The sequence below is a fragment of the Pristis pectinata genome, chromosome 6 (assembly GCF_009764475.1).
Source record: "Pristis pectinata isolate sPriPec2 chromosome 6, sPriPec2.1.pri, whole genome shotgun sequence".
NCBI lineage: Eukaryota > Metazoa > Chordata > Chondrichthyes > Rhinopristiformes > Pristidae > Pristis > Pristis pectinata.
Window position 1 is genome coordinate 88,366,535 of NC_067410.1, and position 22,271 is coordinate 88,388,805.

The window sequence follows — 22,271 nt, forward strand, 5'->3', positions numbered from 1 at the left end:
GTAGATTGAAAGAAATGGGCAGCAGTATTTAGATGCCAATTTGTCATCTGGATGATAGATACCAAGCATGGTTTGAAGTTCACCTGATGTTGAACAGGCTGCCATGGTTGCCAGCAGTCTGATTCCGGATACTGCACTGACTGGGGTAGGTGATGGGGCTGTGAATGATGTACTTGGTTCTCCTGTTATTTGGTTTTCCTGTCGGACAAAGTTGTGCCGCTTCTGAGATTTTCATAGATAATCAGATATCTGATGGCGAAGTAGCTGTGAAGTGTCATCAGCAACAATGGGAATACATGCAAAAGCAAACCCAGTGACTGCAGAGGGTGCTGCTGATGTCCAGCATAGTTCCAAGGAAGGACGTTGGATATGCGAGTGAGCGGAAGGAAAAAGCTACTATTGGAAACGTAGTGGTGCATTCAGATAGGAAAGGGATTGTACAGGAATTGGACAATAGACCAATAGATTATCAATCAATATTAGAAAAGGTAACTTAGGCATCACCATTTACATACACATTTAATGAAAACAACCATCATCAACATGCTGAAAATGACTGCAATTGTTTTAGATACAAGTATGGAAAGCTGTAAAAACAAAGAATTATCAACTCGATTTGGTTATCAGATGAAGAGAATTAACCATTCACTGGAATGGTTACTGAATCAAATTAACTATTCACAAGAATTAACCTGTTATTGAAAATGCAGGAGTATTATAAAAAAAAGCAATATGTTTTGACTAACCTTTGAAACATAAAGAAATAAAACTTACATCAATATCTACGTTAGATATCAGCTGTGAAGCAATATCTTTGCAATGATTAACTGCATCAGGTGGCAAATGAACATCACTATACCAATTTCTGTCTGCAACATGGGCATAGGTAGCAGCTGGAGAAGCATGCTGAACTCGAGTGGTTGTCACAACACCGACTGACTTTCCTGAACAAAAGAACATTTGAAGATTAGTCATCATGAATAAGAAGTAGTGTAAAGAAAAGAAAAGATGGCGATAGTTCTTTCCATAAATCAGATCTAGGGATCATAAATTCAAGATAGTTACTGATAAATCCAATTGGGAAATAAGAATAAATGGGCAAGATCTTGTTGGCCCAATCCCCAACTTGTTGCCCAGAAATGCCACCCTACCCCCTTGCCCCTACCTTACATCCGTACTTAGCTGATTCAGATGTGGAAATCCAATCATGCTGGACCAATCATTGTATCTCTGAGTACTGCTGCAAGGTCCAGAGCAGCAGTAGAACTGGTGAGAGGTGGGGTGGGGGCTTGACAGGTTTTTCCACCTGTGAAACCTATGCAGTCTTTGATATATTTTAAATGACATTCAGATGTATTTAAAAACTATTAAATTGAAGAAAATAATTTAAAATGTATTAAGTTTTCAAGAAATTATAAACAACAAATACTTAAAAACATAGATAATTAAAACATTGTACTAAAGCAAATAATTGAAATGAAGTCCTTCACAGGGCCCTTTTGCCTCCTAATCTGAAACCTACAGTGAAATCAATGGGATCCTGGTTAATGGTACAGGATTAGAAAAGCATTTTTCTATACTTTTACCCCCAGTGTAAATGCTGGAAAATCCCAGCAAGACTGGGCTCTGGAGACAACTGACATTTCAGGCATCTTACTATGTCAGTAATATTCAGACTTCTGCATTCAACAACACATTGCTGCAGTTTTGATAGCCAAGCATCAGCATTTCTGATTAGAATCATTGATAAGAGCCAGGAAAGTCCGGTCCAATTTCTAAATTCAGAGAGTGGTTAGACCATGGAAATTGCTGCCACAGGAACCGATTTGAGGCAATTTGTTTAGTTGTATAGCACCTTTCATGTCTTCATCACATCCTGAATAGCCTACAAGGCAATGAAATACTTTTGCAGTGCAGTTATTATTGCACATAGGACATGCGGCAAGGGATATCATCCGTTTGTCTGGCCCATTGATTTAATGACATGAGTGTCTGTAATTATAGATAAATAAATTTTGAACAATCATATTCATTAGTTTCACTCAAAACTAATTTCCTACATTATAACCATGACTGAACTACATTAGGAAGTCCTGGTTTAAGCTTCAAAATCCTTACAACACACTTCCCCAACCCAACTCCTCTCCCCTATCATTTGGGCATTCTATCCAACAGATCTTCCTTCCTTGTCACACTCACTAACATTCAACCGTTGCATTTTTTAACCCAAAGCTGACCAGGGCCTGATAAGAACCATTTAAATGAAGCTCAACGTCAAAAATCACCTCCAATGTTTTGAATTTTTTTTCCAATTTCTGTTCTATGTACACAGCTCATAACAAATAGTAAATATCCAAAGGGAGTATAAAAATAAAGTTTAAATTTAACAAGTAATTGAAAAAAAATATTATAACTTGAAATCTATTCACCCTTCTACATTTTCAAGGTCTAATTGATCTGGGAAATCAGGTGATCCAATTGCATATCTGGTCAACACTGCTTTGATTACGATGTTAAATGCAATGATTGCCCATTGGTAGTCAATATTCTCGGATACTTTTGGTGCCAAAGACCGTTTGTATTTGCTAAGACATAATGTTCAGGTGACAACATCCTAGTAAAAGGGTTGAAGCTTGGACAGGGAACAGTGGGCTAAAGGCTTGTCTGCTAGGATCTGTTAAGGAGGCTGCACAGCATTTCACTGCTCCCTGCTAACAGTGAATGGAAGTAAACAAATTGTTTCAAAGGATTTTGAGTGCCATTTAAAGAAATCATCTCTTACAATTCACTTGTCCTGGGATTTAAAGAAAACCTGAAACAGTGCAGAAGACATTCTGATGCATTTCACCAATACTACTTGAGCATTTATCATGGAGATTTTCAGCTACAAAAAGGAATGGTTGCCCACTGACCTCATGCTAGGACTCTAGAAGGAATGAGAAGAGGATACAAGGCCAGGCAGATAATAGCAGGAAAAGAACAGTCTGCAAAATGAACTTGTTCCTCCTGTAGGTTCAGGATATCCCTCTTCCTTTGCACCTCCTTTACTGGGTCCTCCAGTGCCATGTTTGAGAACCCCTGAGGTTTTCATTTGGTTCCTCAGCTACCTGAAACTTAGTGATATACATAAGCCAGCCTAGTCCACTTCTTCACTGCAAGTGGGTGGAAGAAGCCCTCCTCCTGCAGGAAAATTGAACAGAAGCCACACTTAAGATGTAAATTTTTTGTGTCAGGTTTGGCATCTCCAGGCAAGTTCAAATTAAGGTAATCAGTGAAATAAAAGCAAAATATAGTCAAAGATGGAAATCTTCCATAAAAGCAGAAGAAGCAGAAATCAACAGCTGATCAGACAGCACTTGGGCCAAAGAAAGAGCATTAATCTTTCCCATCAATGACCTTGCATTAGAACAGCGGAGAATTAGAGATGAGAGCATTTTTTAGAATTTGGGAAGGAGAGAGGAGAGGCAAGAACAGAAGGGAAGGTCTGTGGTACAATGGAAGGCAGGGCTGATTAATTGAATGGTGATACTTCATGGTAAAAGAAGCTGACAATGTAGAATCAAAATCTGGCAGAGGTATAAATGAAGGACAGTTATCTGAGATGACTGAGAATGCAATGCTTGCAATCTGAAAAGGTGCCGATCATCCTAAATCGCTGATTTCCAGTCTTTTCTGATTTTATTTCAGATTTCCAACATTGACTATATTTTGCTTTTATATTGATGATTGCTGTAATGTGAACTTATCTGGAAGGCTGTATGATTCTAGCAGGAAGATGAGAAGCTGTGTATTGAACCTGTTTTGAACTTTGTTGGAACAATCAGGAGGCTAGGGGCCGAGAGGTCAGTGAAGAAGTGGGACAGTGAATCAAAATGACAAGTGACTGGAAACTCAGGGTTGAACATGCTGACTGAAATCTGCATTTGCTCTCCCCAGTGTAGGGGAGACCAGATCATGAACAATTACTGCAGTGTACTAAACTGAAATTATAGATAAATCACTGCACCAGTGGGAAAGAATATTTGTGCTCTTGGACCCTGGGGAGGGAGCAGATATAAGGGCAGGGTTTGCATCTCCTCTGGTTGCTTGGTAAAGTATCATGGGATGGGGAGTGGGTATTGGAGGAGGTGGGAGAGTGTATCAGAGTGCTTGAGAGGAAATGGTCCTTTCAGAATGCTGAAAGAGGAGAGGAACATGCGACCAGTGCCATCACATTAGAGGTCTTGGAAATGCTTGGATGGAAAGTGAGGTCAAGAGGAATCTCATCCTGGTTCTGAAAGTAGAAAGTAGTTAGAGAAGTTTTGTGAAATAGACCGGAAAGCTTGCTGAGCACCTAGTCAAATCTGACAGAGCAAGGAGGACATATTAGAAGCACTATTCTGAATGGTGGCATCAGAACATTTGTGATAGAAAGAGGAACAGGGGAAATGGAACAGAGTCCTTATGGGAAGCAGAGCTGAAAGTAAATGTGATCAGTCTTGCTGTGGGAGGCTGCAGGGTTGTTGTGAATGTGCTTAGCCTGTTCCCTACACAGAAGTTAAAGATAGGCAGATTCAGAGATGGAGAAGGTGAAGGTGCGAGCAGGGGGGGATTTGGCAGCAAAAACAATTACATTTTCTAATTTGGGGCAAGAGCAGAAAATTCTAGCAACAGGAAAAAGAAGTGAGGGCAGGGACCAGAGTATGACCAAATACAGAAAGTTCCAGATATTCCACAAAGAGCCAAACATAACCTGGAACTTTACAGGTTTCAATAGAAACATATTTTATTTGGAAGAATTGAATGGAGTCAAAGGAGCAATTGTTCAATAAAAGAACAAGTTCAACCAGCAGGAGGAGGGCAGTGGAGGAAGAGGGCTGATTGGCTCTGTTCAGGGAAGAAGAAAAGAGCCCTGAAGCAGTCAACAAAGAACGTAGAACAGAAAACAGTACAGCACAGGAACAGGCCCTTTGGTCCACTATGTCTGCGCTGAACACGATGCTAAATTAAACTAAACCCCTTCTGTCTATACAAGATCCATATCCCTCAATTCCCTGCATATGTGTCCATCTAACATCCTCTTAAACACCACCATTGTATCTACTTCCACCTCTACTCCTGGCAGCCTGTTCCAGGTACCTACCATTCTCTGTGTAAAAAATTTACCCCGCATATCTCCTTAAAACTTTCCCCTCTCACCTTAAACGCATGTCCTCTAGTACTTGACAGTTCTACTCTGGGAAAAAGATTCTGACTGTCTACCCTAGCTATGCCTCTCATAATTTTATAAACTACTGTCAGGTCTCCCTTCACCTTCCGATGCTCCAGAGAAACCCACTCAAGTTTGTCCAATCTCTCCTTATAGCACCTGCCCTCTAGTCCAGGCAGCATCCTGGTAAACCTCTTCTGCACCCTTTCCAAAGCCTCTACATCCTTTCTGTGATGGGGGTGACCAGAACTGTACTCAATACTCCATGCGGCCTAACCAAAGATTTTCATGGCTGCAATGTGACTTCCTTACCCTAATCCAATGCCCTGACCAATGAAGACAAGCATACCATGTGCTTTCTTTACCACCCTATCTATTTGCATGGCTACTTTCATAGAACATAGAACAGTACAGCACAATACAGGCCCTTCGGCCCACAATGTTGTGCTGAACTTTAAACCTCACCTTAGACTATCTAACCCCTTCCTCCCACCTATCCCTCCATATGCTTATCTAGTGATCTCTTGAATTTGACCAATGTACCTGCCTCCACTAGTGCCCCAGGCAGTGCATTCCATGCCCCAACCACTCTCTGAGTAAAAAACCTTCCTCTGATATCTCCCTTGAACTTCCCACCCATTACATTAAAGTCATGCCCTCTTGTATTGAGCATTGGTGCCCTGGGAGAGAGACGCTGGCTGTCCACTCTATCTATTCCTCTTAGTGAGCTATGGACTTTCACCCCAAGATCCCTCTGTACATCAGTCCTTCTGAGGTTTGCAGGCACAGAGAAACTGTATAGGGATGTGGTAGACAGCAACTAGGATCAAAATTACATGCTAAATCCAGCAATCAGAACAGGAAAATCTTGTGAACACAACACGTTTTTAGTGCATGCTTTCACTCCTTCATCAACATGACCCCTCGTATGTTTTCATTCTCCAACATAGATCATGTGTTAATTCATCGAATTACAGGAACTACAGAACATGTATGATGCAGAGGGAGGCCATTTACCCCATCACATCCTGCAGTCCTGTCATGCCAGTCATGCCAATATAACATTCATTGGGAATGCAGTAAGATGGCACTACCTCTTCAGTAAGAGGCACAAGAAATTCTACAGGTGCTGGAGTCTGGAGCAATACACAAAAAAGTGCTGGAGGAAGTCAGCAGGTCAGGCAGCATCTATGGAGGGAAATAAACAGTTGACGTTTCGGGCCGAGACCCTTCATCAGGATGTGGAAGCCATGGGAAGGGTGCAGAAGAGATTTACAAGGATGTTGCCTGGAATGGGGAGCATGCCTTATGAAACCAGGTTGAGTGAACTCGGCCTTTTCTCCTTGGAGCGACAGAAGATGAGAGGTGACCTGATAGAGGTGTATAAGATGATAAGAGGCATTGATCGGATGGATAGTCAGAGGCTTTTTCCCAGGGCTGAAATGGTTGCCACAAGAGGACATGGGTTTAAGGTGCTGGGGAGTAGGTACAGAGGAGATGTCAGGGGTAAGTTTTTTTACTCAGAGTGGTGAGTGCGTGGAACGGGCTGCCGGCAACAGTGGTGGAGGCTGATACGATAGGGTCGTTTAAGAGACTTTTGGAAAGGTACATGGAGTTTAGAAAAATAGAGGGCTATGGGTAAGCCTAGTAATTTCTAAGGTAGGGACATGTTCGGCACAACTTTGTGGGCCAAAGGGCCTGTATTGTGCTGTAGGTTTTCTATGTTTCTATCAGGACTGGAAAGGAAGAGGGCAGCTTCAAATATTTTCGTACATTTTTCCTCTGTTGTTTTCTGTGGAAAAAGTGATTATTTAAATTAAATGTGTAAATATAAAATGCACATACCTGCATCTTTTGCCCTTTTAAGTACTGACGTGACTTCATGGCCAATCGTTGTGCTACAATTACCTCGCCTGGCAGCTGCACTTAGTCCAATGGTTCCATAATTTGCTTTTACTCCACAGAGATAAGCTGTGGCTGTACCGGCACTATCAGGGACTTGATGATCAACATTGTATGTCTGGAACAAATACAAACATTTGGAGCATAAGAGATTGATATTTCAGTACCATACATTAGATAAGCATGGTTGTACCCAGAAGCTTTATTACACCGGGACCTTGATAGTAATATACATTACTGATACTGTTGTCTTATCGATACCCATTATGGATTTCTGATCAGAGGATTTGGTCTTGGTGTGGGGAAAACACCTCCTTCTCACAGTAGGTGAATGCTATAATCTGAGGGAGTTAATAGGAATGTGAGGAAATAAAAATGGGATTAGTAGGGTTAATATAGATGGGTGATTAATGGTCACTGTGGACTCAGGTGAAAGAACTTGTTTCCATGCTGTAGTTAGTAGGAAATATGAGAAAAAATCTCAGAGATAATGAATTTGTGACTCCTGTCGAAGAATATGGCATCTATTCAGATCACAGATTACAGTTAACGTTACTTGGATAAATAATTTTATAACCATTGCCCATCTTGTGTATTGAAGCCACTGCAGATACTTAGGGTCCCCCACTTCATTTCCATACTACAATGACGTGAAAAGTGTGTTTTACAAGAATTAGTTATATTCTGTTCTTATTGTCCACAAAAGTAGTAGGTTGCCCATGCTGCCTCTGGGTAGTCCATCCGTGAATTAAAGGATTAACCCACTAACAATTACACGCACATTTCAATTTAATTTTGGCTTTGAACAATGCTAACATCCTAATGTTATCCAAATTCAAATTATATTGTTGTATGTGATTCTCAATCAGCTATAGTGTCTGGCAGAAGATCCAGTCTAAATATGACAACATAGGCAAGAAAGAGAAACCAGGACTGGACAATCTGTTCCAAATCTTAAGAGCAAATCACTGCACAAAACATCTAAAGTATTCACTGGTCCAGTGGTGAGCTTTTGGCATTGAAAGGTCATCTTTGTATCAATGACAGTATTTTAACAGTGCATTTTAATGTGACAAAGGATTTCAATGTAATCTTTAGTTATTATATAGTATTCTGAGATTCCAGGAACAGTTCTTGGCCACTGGGAGGTGGAGAGTTGAGCAGGACCCTGGCAAAGACTTTTCACATGGCAGACAGCAGGAAGACCCTGATTTATCCTAGAGAATTGAGGACACAATTATATTTGTGTCCTGACTTAATAATGGTCATGACTACAGGATCTCTAATGTTCCCTGGCGTGTTCTCCTTTAGCCAGACATGGTAGCTGAGATTGTGGATTTGTGACTGATGTTCTCTCTGCCAGGTTTCAGAACTTTAGCAGGAATACCACCTGTTTTTCAATTGACAAATGGCCTTTCTGTCTTCTTGTTGGCCAGGTGTGGCATCGAGGCTGAACTGGATGGTTTGCTGTGGTATGGATTCGTGGGCTTTCAAATTAAGGACAGAGTCACTGTTAAGCAGAATTCCCTGCCTTCCTAAATGCTTCTGATAGCTGCACTACCTGCAGCAGGCACCTCAAAGCACTGGAGATACCACAAAGGCAGTCTCGCAAAGTCATCCAATGTCACTGGAAGGATAAGCAAACCAACATCTGTTCTCTCTCCCAGGGTAACATTTCCATCTTTGAGGCCCTAGCTTGACTCATTTGGCCCTAATGAACAAGCTATGTTATTTCAATGTCCTATACCAAACTCTTGAAACCAAAACTCAATTCTCAGCTCTATCAGGGCAAGAGAAAATGAACAGAGGAAGATTTCCAAGCTTGTGGGAATTCCTGGCCTACTTGGACTGGAGGAGTCATATTTGGGAATGGCATTGGGTCCATTCATTGGAGCATAAAATCCAGCCTGAACATTTGTGGGAGAACACGGCCTCACAAAATACCGAACTGCCCTCCTGTCAAGCACCTTCTTCCCCATCTGCAGTAAAGTCCATAGGTCCAAAATTGGCACCCCAGAGCCCAAGTGGGAATGAGTGGAAATAAATCATCCTCTATCCTGAAGGTCTGTCCACAAAGGGAGAAGGTGACACAGTATTGGTCCTCCATATATGGGAATATATGAACAAAAGTGACAACAAACTTATTAGGTTCAAACTTTCTCATATTTCCTTGTGGAAATCTGTCCAATAAATTTTGTCCCAGAGACTTATCATCTAAAGGTTGAGGATAGGGATGGGGTCAGGGTTGGTGGTAGTGTTGCAGCTTCTCTTCACAGTTCTGCATTTTTCCTAGGCATCCTGGTATTTCTTGAGACTCTCAACATCTCTGATTCCTATGCAGGGATCTATTCATAATTATACAGGGATCTATTCATAATTATAGAAGGGACTGAAAAAATTCTTTGAATATATCTGTTTCAAGTTACTGAAGCAGAGTCATCAATAAATGTAGAAATTTAAGCACAGAATCACAGAATCCAAAATGCAAAAGGGAACAAACTTTGAGGAAAGGTTCATGATCTGCTATCTGGAAAGAAAATAGGTAAAAGAGGAACAGATCTCTGTTAAGCATACAGTATGAAATTAAATGTATAAAGTAAACCAGAATATTATTTTTAAGTCAGAAAAGTAGGGCAATGGAACACATTTATGTTAATAAAATGTAAATTGAGCATAGATACCAGAGAAAGGTCATTTACTTCAATTAAAGAAAGTTGAAGATAAGGTGCTCAACAATCAAGTTAGGGGAAATCAGAATACCAAAGGAAACTCTGAGGGGCTGAATAATCTTTTTTCCCATTTGACCTCATATTTTTATAAAGCTGCTCAAATTGTGCAATGTTTAGGATAATTAAGAAATTAAATACAAAGAATTTTATTTTCTTCATGTCAGAATTTGTCACAGATTACATTGTAAAATTATTAACATAAAATACTCCCTCACAGCTGCTGCTCTTGTCAACCAGAGCATCAACTGAAAACTGGAAAATATATTAGAAAACAACCTACTGTGAAATGGCAATAATAAAATCAACCATATGTGTTTCTCTGTACTTCAGTGGAGCACAGTATATTAAAACCCCATTCCTTAGTAGCATGCTATGTGTGAAATGCACAATAGACGGATACTTCCTTGTTTATTTCTTAAATTTGGAAGAACATCAATAATTGTTACCAACCTATCAAGAGCAAGTTTCTAAAACATATTGGTTGGGAGTATTATGAAAATGCTTAACAATAGAAAGTTTAGACGCAGATATTTACTTGTTCAGAGTCAGTTTTTAACTGCCTTTAGGAAGCAACACTCTGAGCCTACTCTGCCATTCAATAAGATCATGGCTAATCCAGCCTTGACCTCAGCTCAACATTTTTGCCCATTTTCCCATAACGTATAACCACACCTGACCAAAAATCTGTCTTTCTCAGTCTTGAATGTACTCAATGATTCAGCCTCCATATATCTGAGGTAGAGAACAGCAAAAACATTTATCCTCACTTCCATCTTAAACAAATAACCAGTTACTAAGCTTTTTCAGATGACAGAAAAGATAACATTTCATAAATTCTACAACATATCTTTTATTCTCAACCTTGGAAAGACCAAGATGTGGGAAAGATTCCATTGCTAAGACAGTTTCTTCTCCAGATTTTCCTTGTAATTGCCCTTTGAGTATTCGAGCAGCAGTCACTGTGGGTATTCCCATTCCTAAAAAAAGAAATGATTAAATATTAATTGAAGAGCAATTTGACCAAGACAATTACACATGAGCACTGAGTAGTCATTATTAGTCCCATTTTATCATTTGTTTTATCAGATTATGTGCTACAAACCACAGCACAAAGGTGCTTCAACTAAAGCAACCACAAGAAATTACCTTTATCCTCCATGAACTCAGTTTATAGCCCAAATGTTTTCTAATAGTGTGATCAACACCCACTTCTAAATGGTAATTGGTGCAAGTTTTGTCACTCTCAAGTTTTAAGCACCCTCAATTCTCTAGGATAAAGAAAGAGATTGTATTTACATGAAATCTTCCATGATAAAGGTGCTCCAGGCCTCATTAAATTATTTCTTAAGTTTAATCATTAAATGTAATAAAATGATACAATAATTTTTTTGAAATATTTTTGGAGAGAGTCAGCTATATCTTGCAAGTGTTACAGATAAAGAGTAGACAAAAAAGAATGAGGAGAAACTTCCTGGCAGCAGCAAGTTTTGGATGGTCATCACTTCCCACCCATTAGATCCCCAATTAGTTGCAGCAGATGCCCCAGTGGAAGTTTACTGTAGGAAGCATGATCCAAGATAGCCATGAAATACTGCACAGAGCAAAGTCTTACTCTCATAAACAGTATCAGGTACTGATTCCTCATCAAGACCTGCCCAACCAAAGTGTCTTGAAAGCTAAATAGGTCACAACCTTGGTTTAACCAACAGTCAGCACTGTCAAACAATTTGAATATCTGTGAATATTTCTAACATTCATAATTCATATGTATCCAAAAACAACAAAAAGTATTCAGAGTACCCTAAAATGTTTTATTAAAACATTCAAAAACAACTGTAAACACAAAACAAATAAATATAATTAATTTAGCTCTTTAAATTCAAAATGTAAATTACCTGAAACATACCTATCGCACTTACAGGCATTCCTCTCCACTGAAAGGGAAGGAGGCACTGAATCTGCAGCACAGCTGCTGGGGAACTTCAGGAACTAGGCAGTCCAATTATGGATTTTCTGAGGAGTTCTCAGTAACTATGGTTTCCAGTATATTGGCTGCAGTTGATGTCCTGCATATTTACATACCACCACCATATTTTAATTAACTTCCATCCACTTTAGATGGAAGTATTTTGGCATGTACTCTTACCTTAACTATCACAGCAAGCTACTGCAACCCAGTTTCAATCTTCTTTAACAGAAGCAACAAAATGAAGATCAGTTTTGTTTAGCGTCTTCAAGCTCAAACATCCTAACTTTATCCCAGAAATCCCCTGCTACTATTATTGCCACCTTTTGGGGTTTTCTGTGATTTTTTTTCATCAATGTGAAGCTGGAAAAATATGAGAATCAATGTGGAAATTACGCTTTCCAAATTTTGTGATCGAGGCCCAGAGAAAAGAATTGCCACCAATTATTAGACACCCAATTATCACAAAAAAAAGACTCCAATTTTTCTGAGTGGGGCCCAGTGTCTGCACCCATCATCCAGGTTCATCATTCCACCCGAAGATCTCTTTTCTGAATCAGGAAAGCCAATCTCCTTGGCCCAGACAGTCCATGACCCCATAAATGGGACGTCATTGAAACTGAACAACATAAGAGAATGACATGGGAAGGCTGATCAAGTCCTCCCCCTTCTCCTTCCTACAAAACTCTTCTGGAAACCTTTGACAGCCTTTGCCCCATTGAAATGGACGGTGCACCTTGTCAAAACGGTGATCTAAGAGCAGACTCCCCTGATTAAATCTCAGCAAAGGAGAGGTTGGCCAGGCTAGGTCTTTATTCCTTGCAATGTAGGAAAATGAGGGGTGACCTTATAGAAGTGTTTAAAATTATGAGAGGCAGAGATAAGGTGGATGGTAACTGTCCTTTTCCCCAGGGTGGCAGAGTCCAAAACTAGGGGGCATAGCTTTAGGGTGAGAGGGGAAAGATTTAAAAGGGACCTGAGGGGCAACTTTTTTTTTTTTTTTTACGCAGAGGGTGGCAAGTATATGGAAAGAGCTGCCAGATGAAATAGTTGAGGCAGGTACAATAGTATCATTTAAGAAGCAGTTGGATAGGTACAAGAAGGGGTAGGGCTTAGAGGGATATGGGCTGAACACAGGAAATTGGGACTAGCTGTGTGGGCACTGTGATCGGCATGGACTGGTTGGGCTGAAGGGCCCATATCCATGCTGTATTGCTCTATGACTCTAAGCTCCTGTTTCACCATTAAACCATGTGGAGTACAGCAACAGAACACAACTGGAAGATTGCTCATGGAGCTCGGCCAGTTTATTTGGGACTTTTGTGTTCAAGTGTGAGCCCCAGAACTTGTTGGCCAGCAAAATCTGGGTGGTATACATTAATTAATTCCCCCGTGGTTTCGTATATGGAGATTGAGGACAAAACGAATCGAGGTTACATGGCAATGAGACAGGTAGATGTGGGAGCTGTCTTTAAAATTTATTTCCTATTTTAAATCATTTATTTTGCCTTTGTGTCAATATTTCCATGACAAACCTCTAGTGCAACCTGCTTATGAAAACTTGTTTCGCTGTAATTGTACCTTCTCACCAGTACAGTGTGGCTCCATTGGTTAGAACATGGAGTGACAATCTGATAGTTTACACTGACAGATTCCAGTATAAATGGAGATAAAACAACACATAAGCTGACATTTTTTTGATATGCTGTCAATTTGTAATGGTCTCTCATTTGTGCAGTCAAGAACAAATGTTGTCCATACAAGTTAGGTTTAAGGGCAAAGGATGTTCCAGTCAGGACATGCATTATCTTTCAAGGCCTATTTTAATGCATTCTATTATTAAAATGTAATATTTAATTAAATATTATCTTAACATTTACATTTGTTGTAAATGTCTTCCATGCTAATTTTCTGTAAGTGTTAACTTAATGGTGCATTTATCCTGCCATGCCAATGGAATTATCATTTCACCATCTGGCTCTGGTTCGCTTTCTGGACAGTTTCTCAGTAATTTCTTTTGTTCTGTTCAGGTATATTTTGTAAACTCAATTCTGACAATCTGTCAGAATTGGTTGCTAACTAGTCACTATTGGAAAATGAATTTCTTTATTACTAAGATAATTCGTTATGTGTGGGTTTAGTAATCACAGTACACACAATGCAAAGCTTAAACATTCAACTAGCCTGAAAGGTCAGCAACAATGGAAAGCTGTGGGGGAGCAGGCCTTTATGAGTAAAAAGACTTAATAAGGGAGAAAATGGAATACTCACCATCCCCAAGAAAGAGTATAACATTCTTAGCTTGGTGTTTCAGTGGCTCCAGTTCCAAAGCAGCCTTCAATGATTGTTTAGCGTTCTCATTCCAGAATGATGGGTGTTCTTCTTTGGCTATAATATTTTTAAAAATCTTAAAATTTCATGCATGTAATGAAACAATGAAAATAAGTGTCTTACTTGTCAATGTTACATCTTTTGTTCTAAGCTCTCCTGTACTTGATGGACTTTCAAGTTTATTTGAAAAAAAATCAATTAGATGCTGTTAAACCAATTAGATGGAAATCCTCCAGATTTCCAGCATCTGCAATCTCTCTTGCATCTCCTAGATGCTGTTTCTGCTCCATCCACAAAGTGCAAGCAAATTGTAAATAATCACAATTCGATACATTAATTAAAATACATTCATGTCGTCACTGGAAGGTCCGCATTTATTGTCCATCGATAATCGCCCTTGAGACAGTGATGATGAGCTGCCTCTTCACCACTGCAGTGCCTCTGGTGAAGATGTGCCCACAGTGTTGCCGAGCAGAGAGTTCTGTTATGTAGCCCAACAACAAAGGAGGAATGGGTACACAGGCAACTCCTGCATTACAGTCTTACGGGTTATGGAAATTCACTCTTACAGAATTCACAAATCACTACCCAAAAATTTGAGATACCAAATAAAATTCACTCTCACAGAATTGGTGTGAAAAAAGTACACAAATCAACACAAAATGTATTATTTTTCAACTTATGTTTCTTAATGCATACGCAGATGATGCACCTTTACGTTACGGAAAATCGTGATACGGCCCATTTTCTAGAAACACAACCCCCTGTAATGCAGGAGTTGCCTGTATGTTTCCAAATCAGGACGGTATCTAACTTTGAAACTAACATGTTGGAGATCCTCTGCACCTGCTGCCATCATCTCTCTAGGATTCACGACAATGGGAGGTGCTGTTGAAAAAGCCTTCATGAGGTGTTGCAGTGCATTTCTTTATTAATACAAACTGCAGCCATGCTGTGCCAGTGGTGGAGGTACTGAATATTTAGGGTGGTGGTTTAAGTGAGGTGATGTCAAGCTTCTTGGGTCTTTCTTGAATGTAGCTGGAGCTGTGTTCATCCAGACAAATGGAGTCATCCAGTTAAGTTTCAGATAAGTGGAGAAGTGTGAAGTGATACACTTTGGAAGAATGAACTTTAGGGCAGAGTACATGGTTAATGGCAGGATTCTTAGCAGTGTGGAGGAGGAAAGATCTTGGGGTCCAAGTACATAGATCCTTCAAAGTTGCCGCACAAGTTGATAGGGTGGTTAAGGCGTATGGTGTGCTGGCCTTCATTAGCTGTGGGATTGAGTTCAAGAGCTGAGAGATAATGTTGCAGCTCTATAAGACTCTGGTTAGACCACACCTGGAATATTGTGTTCAGTTCTGGTCGCCACATTATAGGAAGGATGTAGAAGCTTTGGAGGAGGTGCAGAGGAGATTTACAAGAATGCTGCCTGGATTGGAGAACATGTCTTATGAGGATAGGTTGAGTGAGTTTGGGCTTTTCCCTTTGGAGTGACAGAGGATGAGAGGCAACTTGATAGAGGCATATAAGATTATGAAAGGCTCAGACAGAGTGGACAGCCAGCATGTTTTCCCCAGGGCGGTAATGGTCAATACTAGAGGTCACCAGTTTATGGTGCGTGGAGGAAAGTTCAGGGGAGATGTCAGAGAGTGGTGGGTGCCTGGAATGCACTGCCGGGGGTGGTGGTAGGGGCCGATACGATAGGGTCATTTAAGAGACTATTAGATAGGCGCATGGATGAAAGAAAAATAGAGGGTTACGGGAGGTGAAGTAGAGAGGGGGCTTAGATTGAATGGGGATAAGGTTTATGCAGGTTGGCACAACATCATGGGCTGAAGGACCTGTACAATGCTGTACTGTTCTATGTTCTATTTATGGTGATAGGACTCAACAATAGTACCACCTCTGGCTGTCAAAGGGTAGTTGTCTGACACTCCTGTTGGAGTTGGTCATTGTATGACTTTTCTCTGGCATGAATGTTGTTTGGCAGTTATTAGTCAAGATAATCATGTTTTATCTAAGGAGTTGCAGATGGAATTGAACACTGTAATCCTCAATGGACATCCCCACTCCTCACCTTATGATGTCAAGAAGTGGCCGAAAGGATTGTGCCAAATGAATGTGAGGAACCTGGGGTTGCAGTGGTTGACCTCCAAGAGCTCCAGCTATCTTCCTTTCCACTGGGCATGATTCCAGCCAGCACAGAGCTTTATCTATTTTACCCAACGACTTTAGTTTCACATGGCTCTTTGACAGTACAGTCAGTTAAATGCTGCCTTGACGTCATTCTCATCTACCTTTTGGAATTCAGCTCTTTCATCCATGTTGGACTGAGGTTATGATGAGATCTGGAGCTGAGTGATCCTGACGAAACCCAAAATGGGCTCCACAATTAGGTTATTGGAGTAAGTGCTGCTAGATAACACTGTTGATGAGATCTTCCTTAACCTTGTTGATGGATTGAGTAATTCACTGGATTGTCCAGCTTTTTGTGGTCAGGAAGCAACCTGGACAACTTTCCACATTGTTGGTAGATGGCCAGTGTACTGGAAGAGAGATGGCTTCGCTGGAGCCATGTTGGTTTTGGAACACATTGGCATCTTAGCAGGGATGGTACTGTGTCCTAAAGCCTTTGTTATAACTGTAGTCTCACCCGTTTCTGGAACGTAGTCAGTGTTTTCCATAACAAGGCCACCATCTTTTGTTATAGAACATAGAGGATAGAACAAGTACAGCACAGGAACAGGCCCTTCAGCCCACCATGTCTGTGCCGCACACAATGCCAAATTAAACTAAATCTCTTCTGCCTGTACATGATCCATATCCCTCCATTCTCTGTACATTCATGTGTCTATCTAAAGTTCTCTGAAACGCCATTATTGTATCTGCTTCCATCACTGCCCCAAGAGCCCATTCCAGGCACCCACTACTCTGAGTAAAAAAAACTTGTGCCACACATCTCCTTTAAACTTTCTCCCTCACGTTCAATGCATGTCCTCTAGTATTTGACGTTGCCACCCTGGGAAAAATTTTATAGACTTCTATCAGGTCTCCCCTCAGCCTCCGATGGTCCAGAGAAAATGACCCAAGTTTGTCCAACCTCTCCTTATAGCTCATACCCTCTTATCCAGGCAGCATCCTGGTAAACCGTTTCCAAATCTTCCATATCCTTCCTATAATGGGATGACCAGAATTGCATACAATACTCCAAGTGCAACTTAACCAAGGTTTTATATAGCTGCCAGTTGATAACGTAGGGATGTCAGGTGGAGGTCAAGTGGTCATTCACTTGGCATTCACAATGTGCTGGAGGAACTCAGTGGGTTGAGCAGCATCTGTGGGGGGGAAAGGGAACTGTCAACCCACAGATGCTGCTCAACCTGCTGAGTTCCTCCAGACTCCAGCATCTGTAGTCCCTCATGCATGTATCGTCAATGCACGGATAGTGTAACGCTATTACAGCGCCAGCGACCTGGGTTTGATTCTGGCTGCTGTCCGTAAGGAGTTTGTACGTTCTCCCCGTGACTGTGTGGGTTTCCTCCGGGTGCTCTGGTTTCCTCCCACATTCCAAAGACGTACGGGTTAGGAAGTTGTGGGCATGCTAGGTCAGCGCCGGAAACGTGGCAACAATTGCGGGCTGCCCCCAAAACACTCCATGCAAAGATGCATTTCACTGTGTGTTTCGATGTACATGTGACTAATAAAGAAATCTTATCTTTATCAAGTCTCCATTCACTTGGTATTTTTGATTGAGGTTCACAAAACTTTCATTCAGTTATGCCTTTTGTAATCATGAAAACCAGAGTAAAAATATTAGGCATCTGATGTCTTTGAAGCATCAATGTTAAAGATACAAAACTGCAGCATGTTGAGGTTTCTCCACTGCATTGTAACACTGTGTAGTGCAGAACATTTCACTGTAGAGGGAGCTAATACACCAAAAGACCTGCAAGGAATCTGTCAGCATCGAGAACATAATTTACGTGCTCTATTAAACAGTGCAAACAACCTTGCGGTGTCATTACCAACTATTTCCTTTTTAACTATCAGCTTCACATGCTCATTAAAACAAATACTTAATGTGGCTCAAGCATTGATTCTTTCTCACACACTGTCAGTACAGTAAGACAAATCTGATTATCAAAGCCATACCAATCATTGCTGGGTGTTCTAGCTCAAAGGTTGCTCATTGGTTCAGTTTTTCAGTGATATTGAGCATAAAGATCAGGAAGGTTCTCTTCAATTCCCAGGCTGTGCTGAATTAGTACCATATGGTCAGGTTTGGGGTAAGGGAAAGTGTATGGATCTAAACACGTGTGGGTTCCTCAGTGGTATCCAATGGTACAACATGAAAAGAGGTTCAATGAAAACACAAGTGGATTAAATTGTTTTATCCTTCAGACGCTGTCTGTCCCACAATGGGCACAACCCTCTCCACCATTGAGGACATTGTCAAGAGGTAGTGTCTCGAGAAGGCAGTGCCTTGAGAACCCTCACCATCCAGGACATGCCCTCTTCTCGTTACTACCATTGGGGAGGAGGTACAGGAGCCTGAAGACCCACACTCAATGTTTTAGGAACAGCTTCTTCCCCTCTGCCATCAGACTTCTGAATGGTCCATGAACCTATGAATTATGAGTTATTCCTCTTTTGTTCTATTTTATTTATTTTTTGTAACTTATAATAATTTTTATTTCTTGCACTGTACTGCTTCCACAAAATAACAAATTTCACAACATACGTTCGTGATAATAAACCTGATTCTTAAGAAAGGCCTGCATAATGATGCTCATTGAACCAATTTGAAGGAATTTCCCTTTCAATTGAACACATATTCTTGATTCTCAAAAAGTTTCAAAATAAAAATGAAACAAACTTTTCTTAAAAGTCTTCAACTGTAAGTTTTATGAGAAACTATATTTATTCACATTTGCAATTTTACTCTTTTTGAGCTTTGTTAAAGTATATATAACCTTTTTAACAAGTTTCGATGTCCTATAATTTCAATGGCCCAACTAGCAAATAATCTGTGCAATTGGTTCTGGTAAAATGTTTATTTTCTGCTCCAACTGTGTCCTAATTTAATAATATTCCCAGTATGCTGAAGTTCTGTCGTAACAGCCAAAAGCAGCACAAACCTTTCCAAATTGTTACCATCTGTTGGTGATGGGACATCATACTGAGTGTTTGTATAGTATAGTTATCTGTCATCAAATGGTGTTCTTGCATATTGTAGTGGCTGTGCTGCAGCCGTAGATTTCACAGAAAGAGGGACCATCTACTAAGAGTTTTAAACAGATTTGTCTTAGCGGATTGGAACTGCAGAGATCGTCAACATCTGGTTCTGATAATGATGGATTCTTAATTCAAAGTGAACCAAATGAGATTCACAAATGATAAGTAATGCTTTCCTGTGAAAATATGCATAATCCAGAGAACAACAGATCGGTTATGGCGAGGACCCAGACAATGCCTTCCCCATATTGAGTTGGAGAAAATTTCTGTTCATTCAATATTGGATGTCAGAGACAACAGATCTGACAGCTTGGAGCAGTGCATTCATGAGGCCTTGTGAATCAGCAGCAGCAGCTGAGAAGGATATTATATCATTTTCATAAAATAGCCGAAGGATAGAAGATGGTGGTCTCGGTATTTGATCACAAAGCATTACTTATTTCAGCTCTGCGCAACTGAAAATGTGATTTTCCTGGAGTGAAATATGACAGTTTATTTGCAGGTCACTAAGGAAGTTTAAGCAGATATGTTTGTGAATCATGATTGTGGATCTAACATGATATAAATGCCAGATGCATATCAAATGGCATCACTCCACTTGAAAGATTGGCACCAACTTTGTAAGTTGTCCACATCGTTCTGGGAGCCACTATCATTGGTCACTTCAAGGAAAAGAATGCTTTTCTTGTGTCATGACAGACTTGGACCCCACCAAGTCCCAAGCCTGCCTGCATCTTTCAGCCCCAACGATACTAAGCCCACCCGCCCCCGACACACAATACCCACCAATCTCACTCCCTGTCCTCAGATCAGTTTAACATTCTTTTCCCTTGTACTGATCATGAATGCCAACTCAACCAACAAATCCCGGTGGCCAGGGAGGGTCTCCAACAGTTGGAGCACTCTCTCACCACCTCAACTCACAGAACTGGCCTTAGTCCTAGTTACCCTGCATTGCACAAAGGAACATTATTGTGACAGTTCAATAGCACCCACGGTTCCTGAAGCAGAAGGCCGCAAGTGAAGTGGTTAGTGGTGTGCAAACACACAACTATATCATCCACTTTCATGGGAACATTACAATTTCTAGGCTGGATTTTGAATATTGTGATTCTGAACACAAAAGTAAACTTGGATCCGATATACCGACAAGACTTCCAATGTTACATGAAATTTCTTAACCATCAGCAATGAATGTGGTACTCAGATAATGAAAATGAAATTCAAAGTTATTTGGGACTTGATAGGGCTGACATTGCACGAGGAAAGCTCAGTTTTCCTGAGAGTAACTAATGATAGTGGCTCCCAAGACAATGTGGACAATTTACCAAGACACTGCACTGCTGATTTATGTTCAATCTACTATGTACACAGTCCTTGCAGAATGAACTATATTACTTTTAACTGCAGGTACTGGTCTCAGCACTCGATAAACTACTTCTTCCTGCATTTAAAACTTATGTTTCTAAATAGCACCACGCAAGCTGGAGGGGGTCATCTGAAAATTTAAAAGTCAAAATGCATTTGACATTCAACTGAAGCTGAGCCCAGATTCTGGATTTATAACCCAGCTTTAGTGTCATGAGCAAAGTGGGAACCATTTTGCATTGACATTAGGTTGTAACCCCTTTATAAATGCATCCTCTTTACCATCCCCAGTGTGGTTACAATTTTACAACAGGCAGAATCTTACAAAGTAATAAAAATGCACATTTCTCAAAAATAGAATGAAAACAAACGCCATTCTTGAGAAGCAACAAACAAAGAAAACTGTTTATGAAAATTACTTTTTTTTACCTGGGATAGCAGCATTGGTTCCATACATTGTAACAAATAATATTGCAACATTCACGAGAAAGCTGAAAGTCCTCATCTTGCTGCAATAATAGTCAATTTCCTTTTCGAGGAGAGCTTTTTATGCCCTTGCAGATTTTCAAAATGCTCAACTTTGGACTTAACTTTGTACCCAGGAAAAGGCCATCCCATGTATTGCACAAAAGATGGAAAGAAAATATCGATGTGTACAGACTTATAAAACACTATAAATTGATTTATTTAATGCTTCTCATTATTCTGAGACGTGGACAGACAGACTTGTGTGAAGGCTTGTATATGGCACGAAGCTGGAAAATGTGGTAAATAGTAATGAGCACAGTATTTGACTGCAAAGTACAGGTAGGGTGGCTGAATGGGTGGCAAGTGGCAGATCACCTTTAATGTGAAGTGTGAAGTGTTTCACTTCAGCAGAAAGCAGAAACATAATAAAGACAATACGGCCCATTTCTAAAGTGTGTACAGGAATTACTGTGGCGTGCATGTGCATTAATCCTTGAAAGTGAGAGAATGGTAAGTAAAGCATATGTGATCCTAGAATTCATAAATAAAAGCAGACTATAAAAGAAGGGATGTTGAATCGATATAAAATACTGGTGAGGATACAACTTGAAGATTGTATCCAATTCTGAACACCACAGTTCAGGAAGGGTGGCTTCCTTTTCTGCTGTAGCAGTTCTATGACTTTATCTTGCTAAAATGACAGTGAGTGGTGATGACACTCTATTAAGTTGCACACAAAGATCGGTGAACTCTGTGCCACGGACAGATTACTGCTGTTCTATTGGTTTCTAACAGCTGTAAAGTTGTCAAGCTGGCTGTGCAGCCAACTCCATTGAAGAGTTCTCTCAGACAGCAAATCAGGAAGAATAAATGCATTTTAAGTAATATTTTAAATCTTTTTAAGACTGTAAAATTAAGCTTGGAATATGAAATTAATGTTGAAACTTAAATAAACAGACTTTTAAAAATAATGTGTAACATAGATGTTTTGTCATTGTTACAACTGACAATCCAGGCTAATAGATAATGAGACCAAAATCAGATAGACAGATCTTTAAGCTGGGTTTGAAATTGCTGTTAA

At 40.3% G+C, this 22,271-nt stretch overlaps 1 protein-coding gene across 1 annotated transcript in view; it reads right to left on the bottom strand.

Annotated features, from left to right (window-relative positions):
* Positions 1 to 10,796, bottom strand: part of LOC127571548 (intestinal-type alkaline phosphatase 1-like) — a 28,009-nt gene extending 17,213 nt beyond the window's left edge. The window contains exons 1-3 of the mRNA XM_052018023.1: positions 10,681 to 10,796; positions 7,034 to 7,208; positions 775 to 944 (exon numbers count right to left, since the gene is read on the bottom strand). Of these exons, the coding sequence (XP_051873983.1) occupies positions 775 to 944; positions 7,034 to 7,208; positions 10,681 to 10,794 (459 nt within the window). The 5' untranslated portion in view covers positions 10,795 to 10,796. The remainder of the gene's footprint in view (positions 1 to 774; positions 945 to 7,033; positions 7,209 to 10,680) is intronic.
* Between the last annotated feature and the right edge of the window lie 11,475 nt (positions 10,797 to 22,271).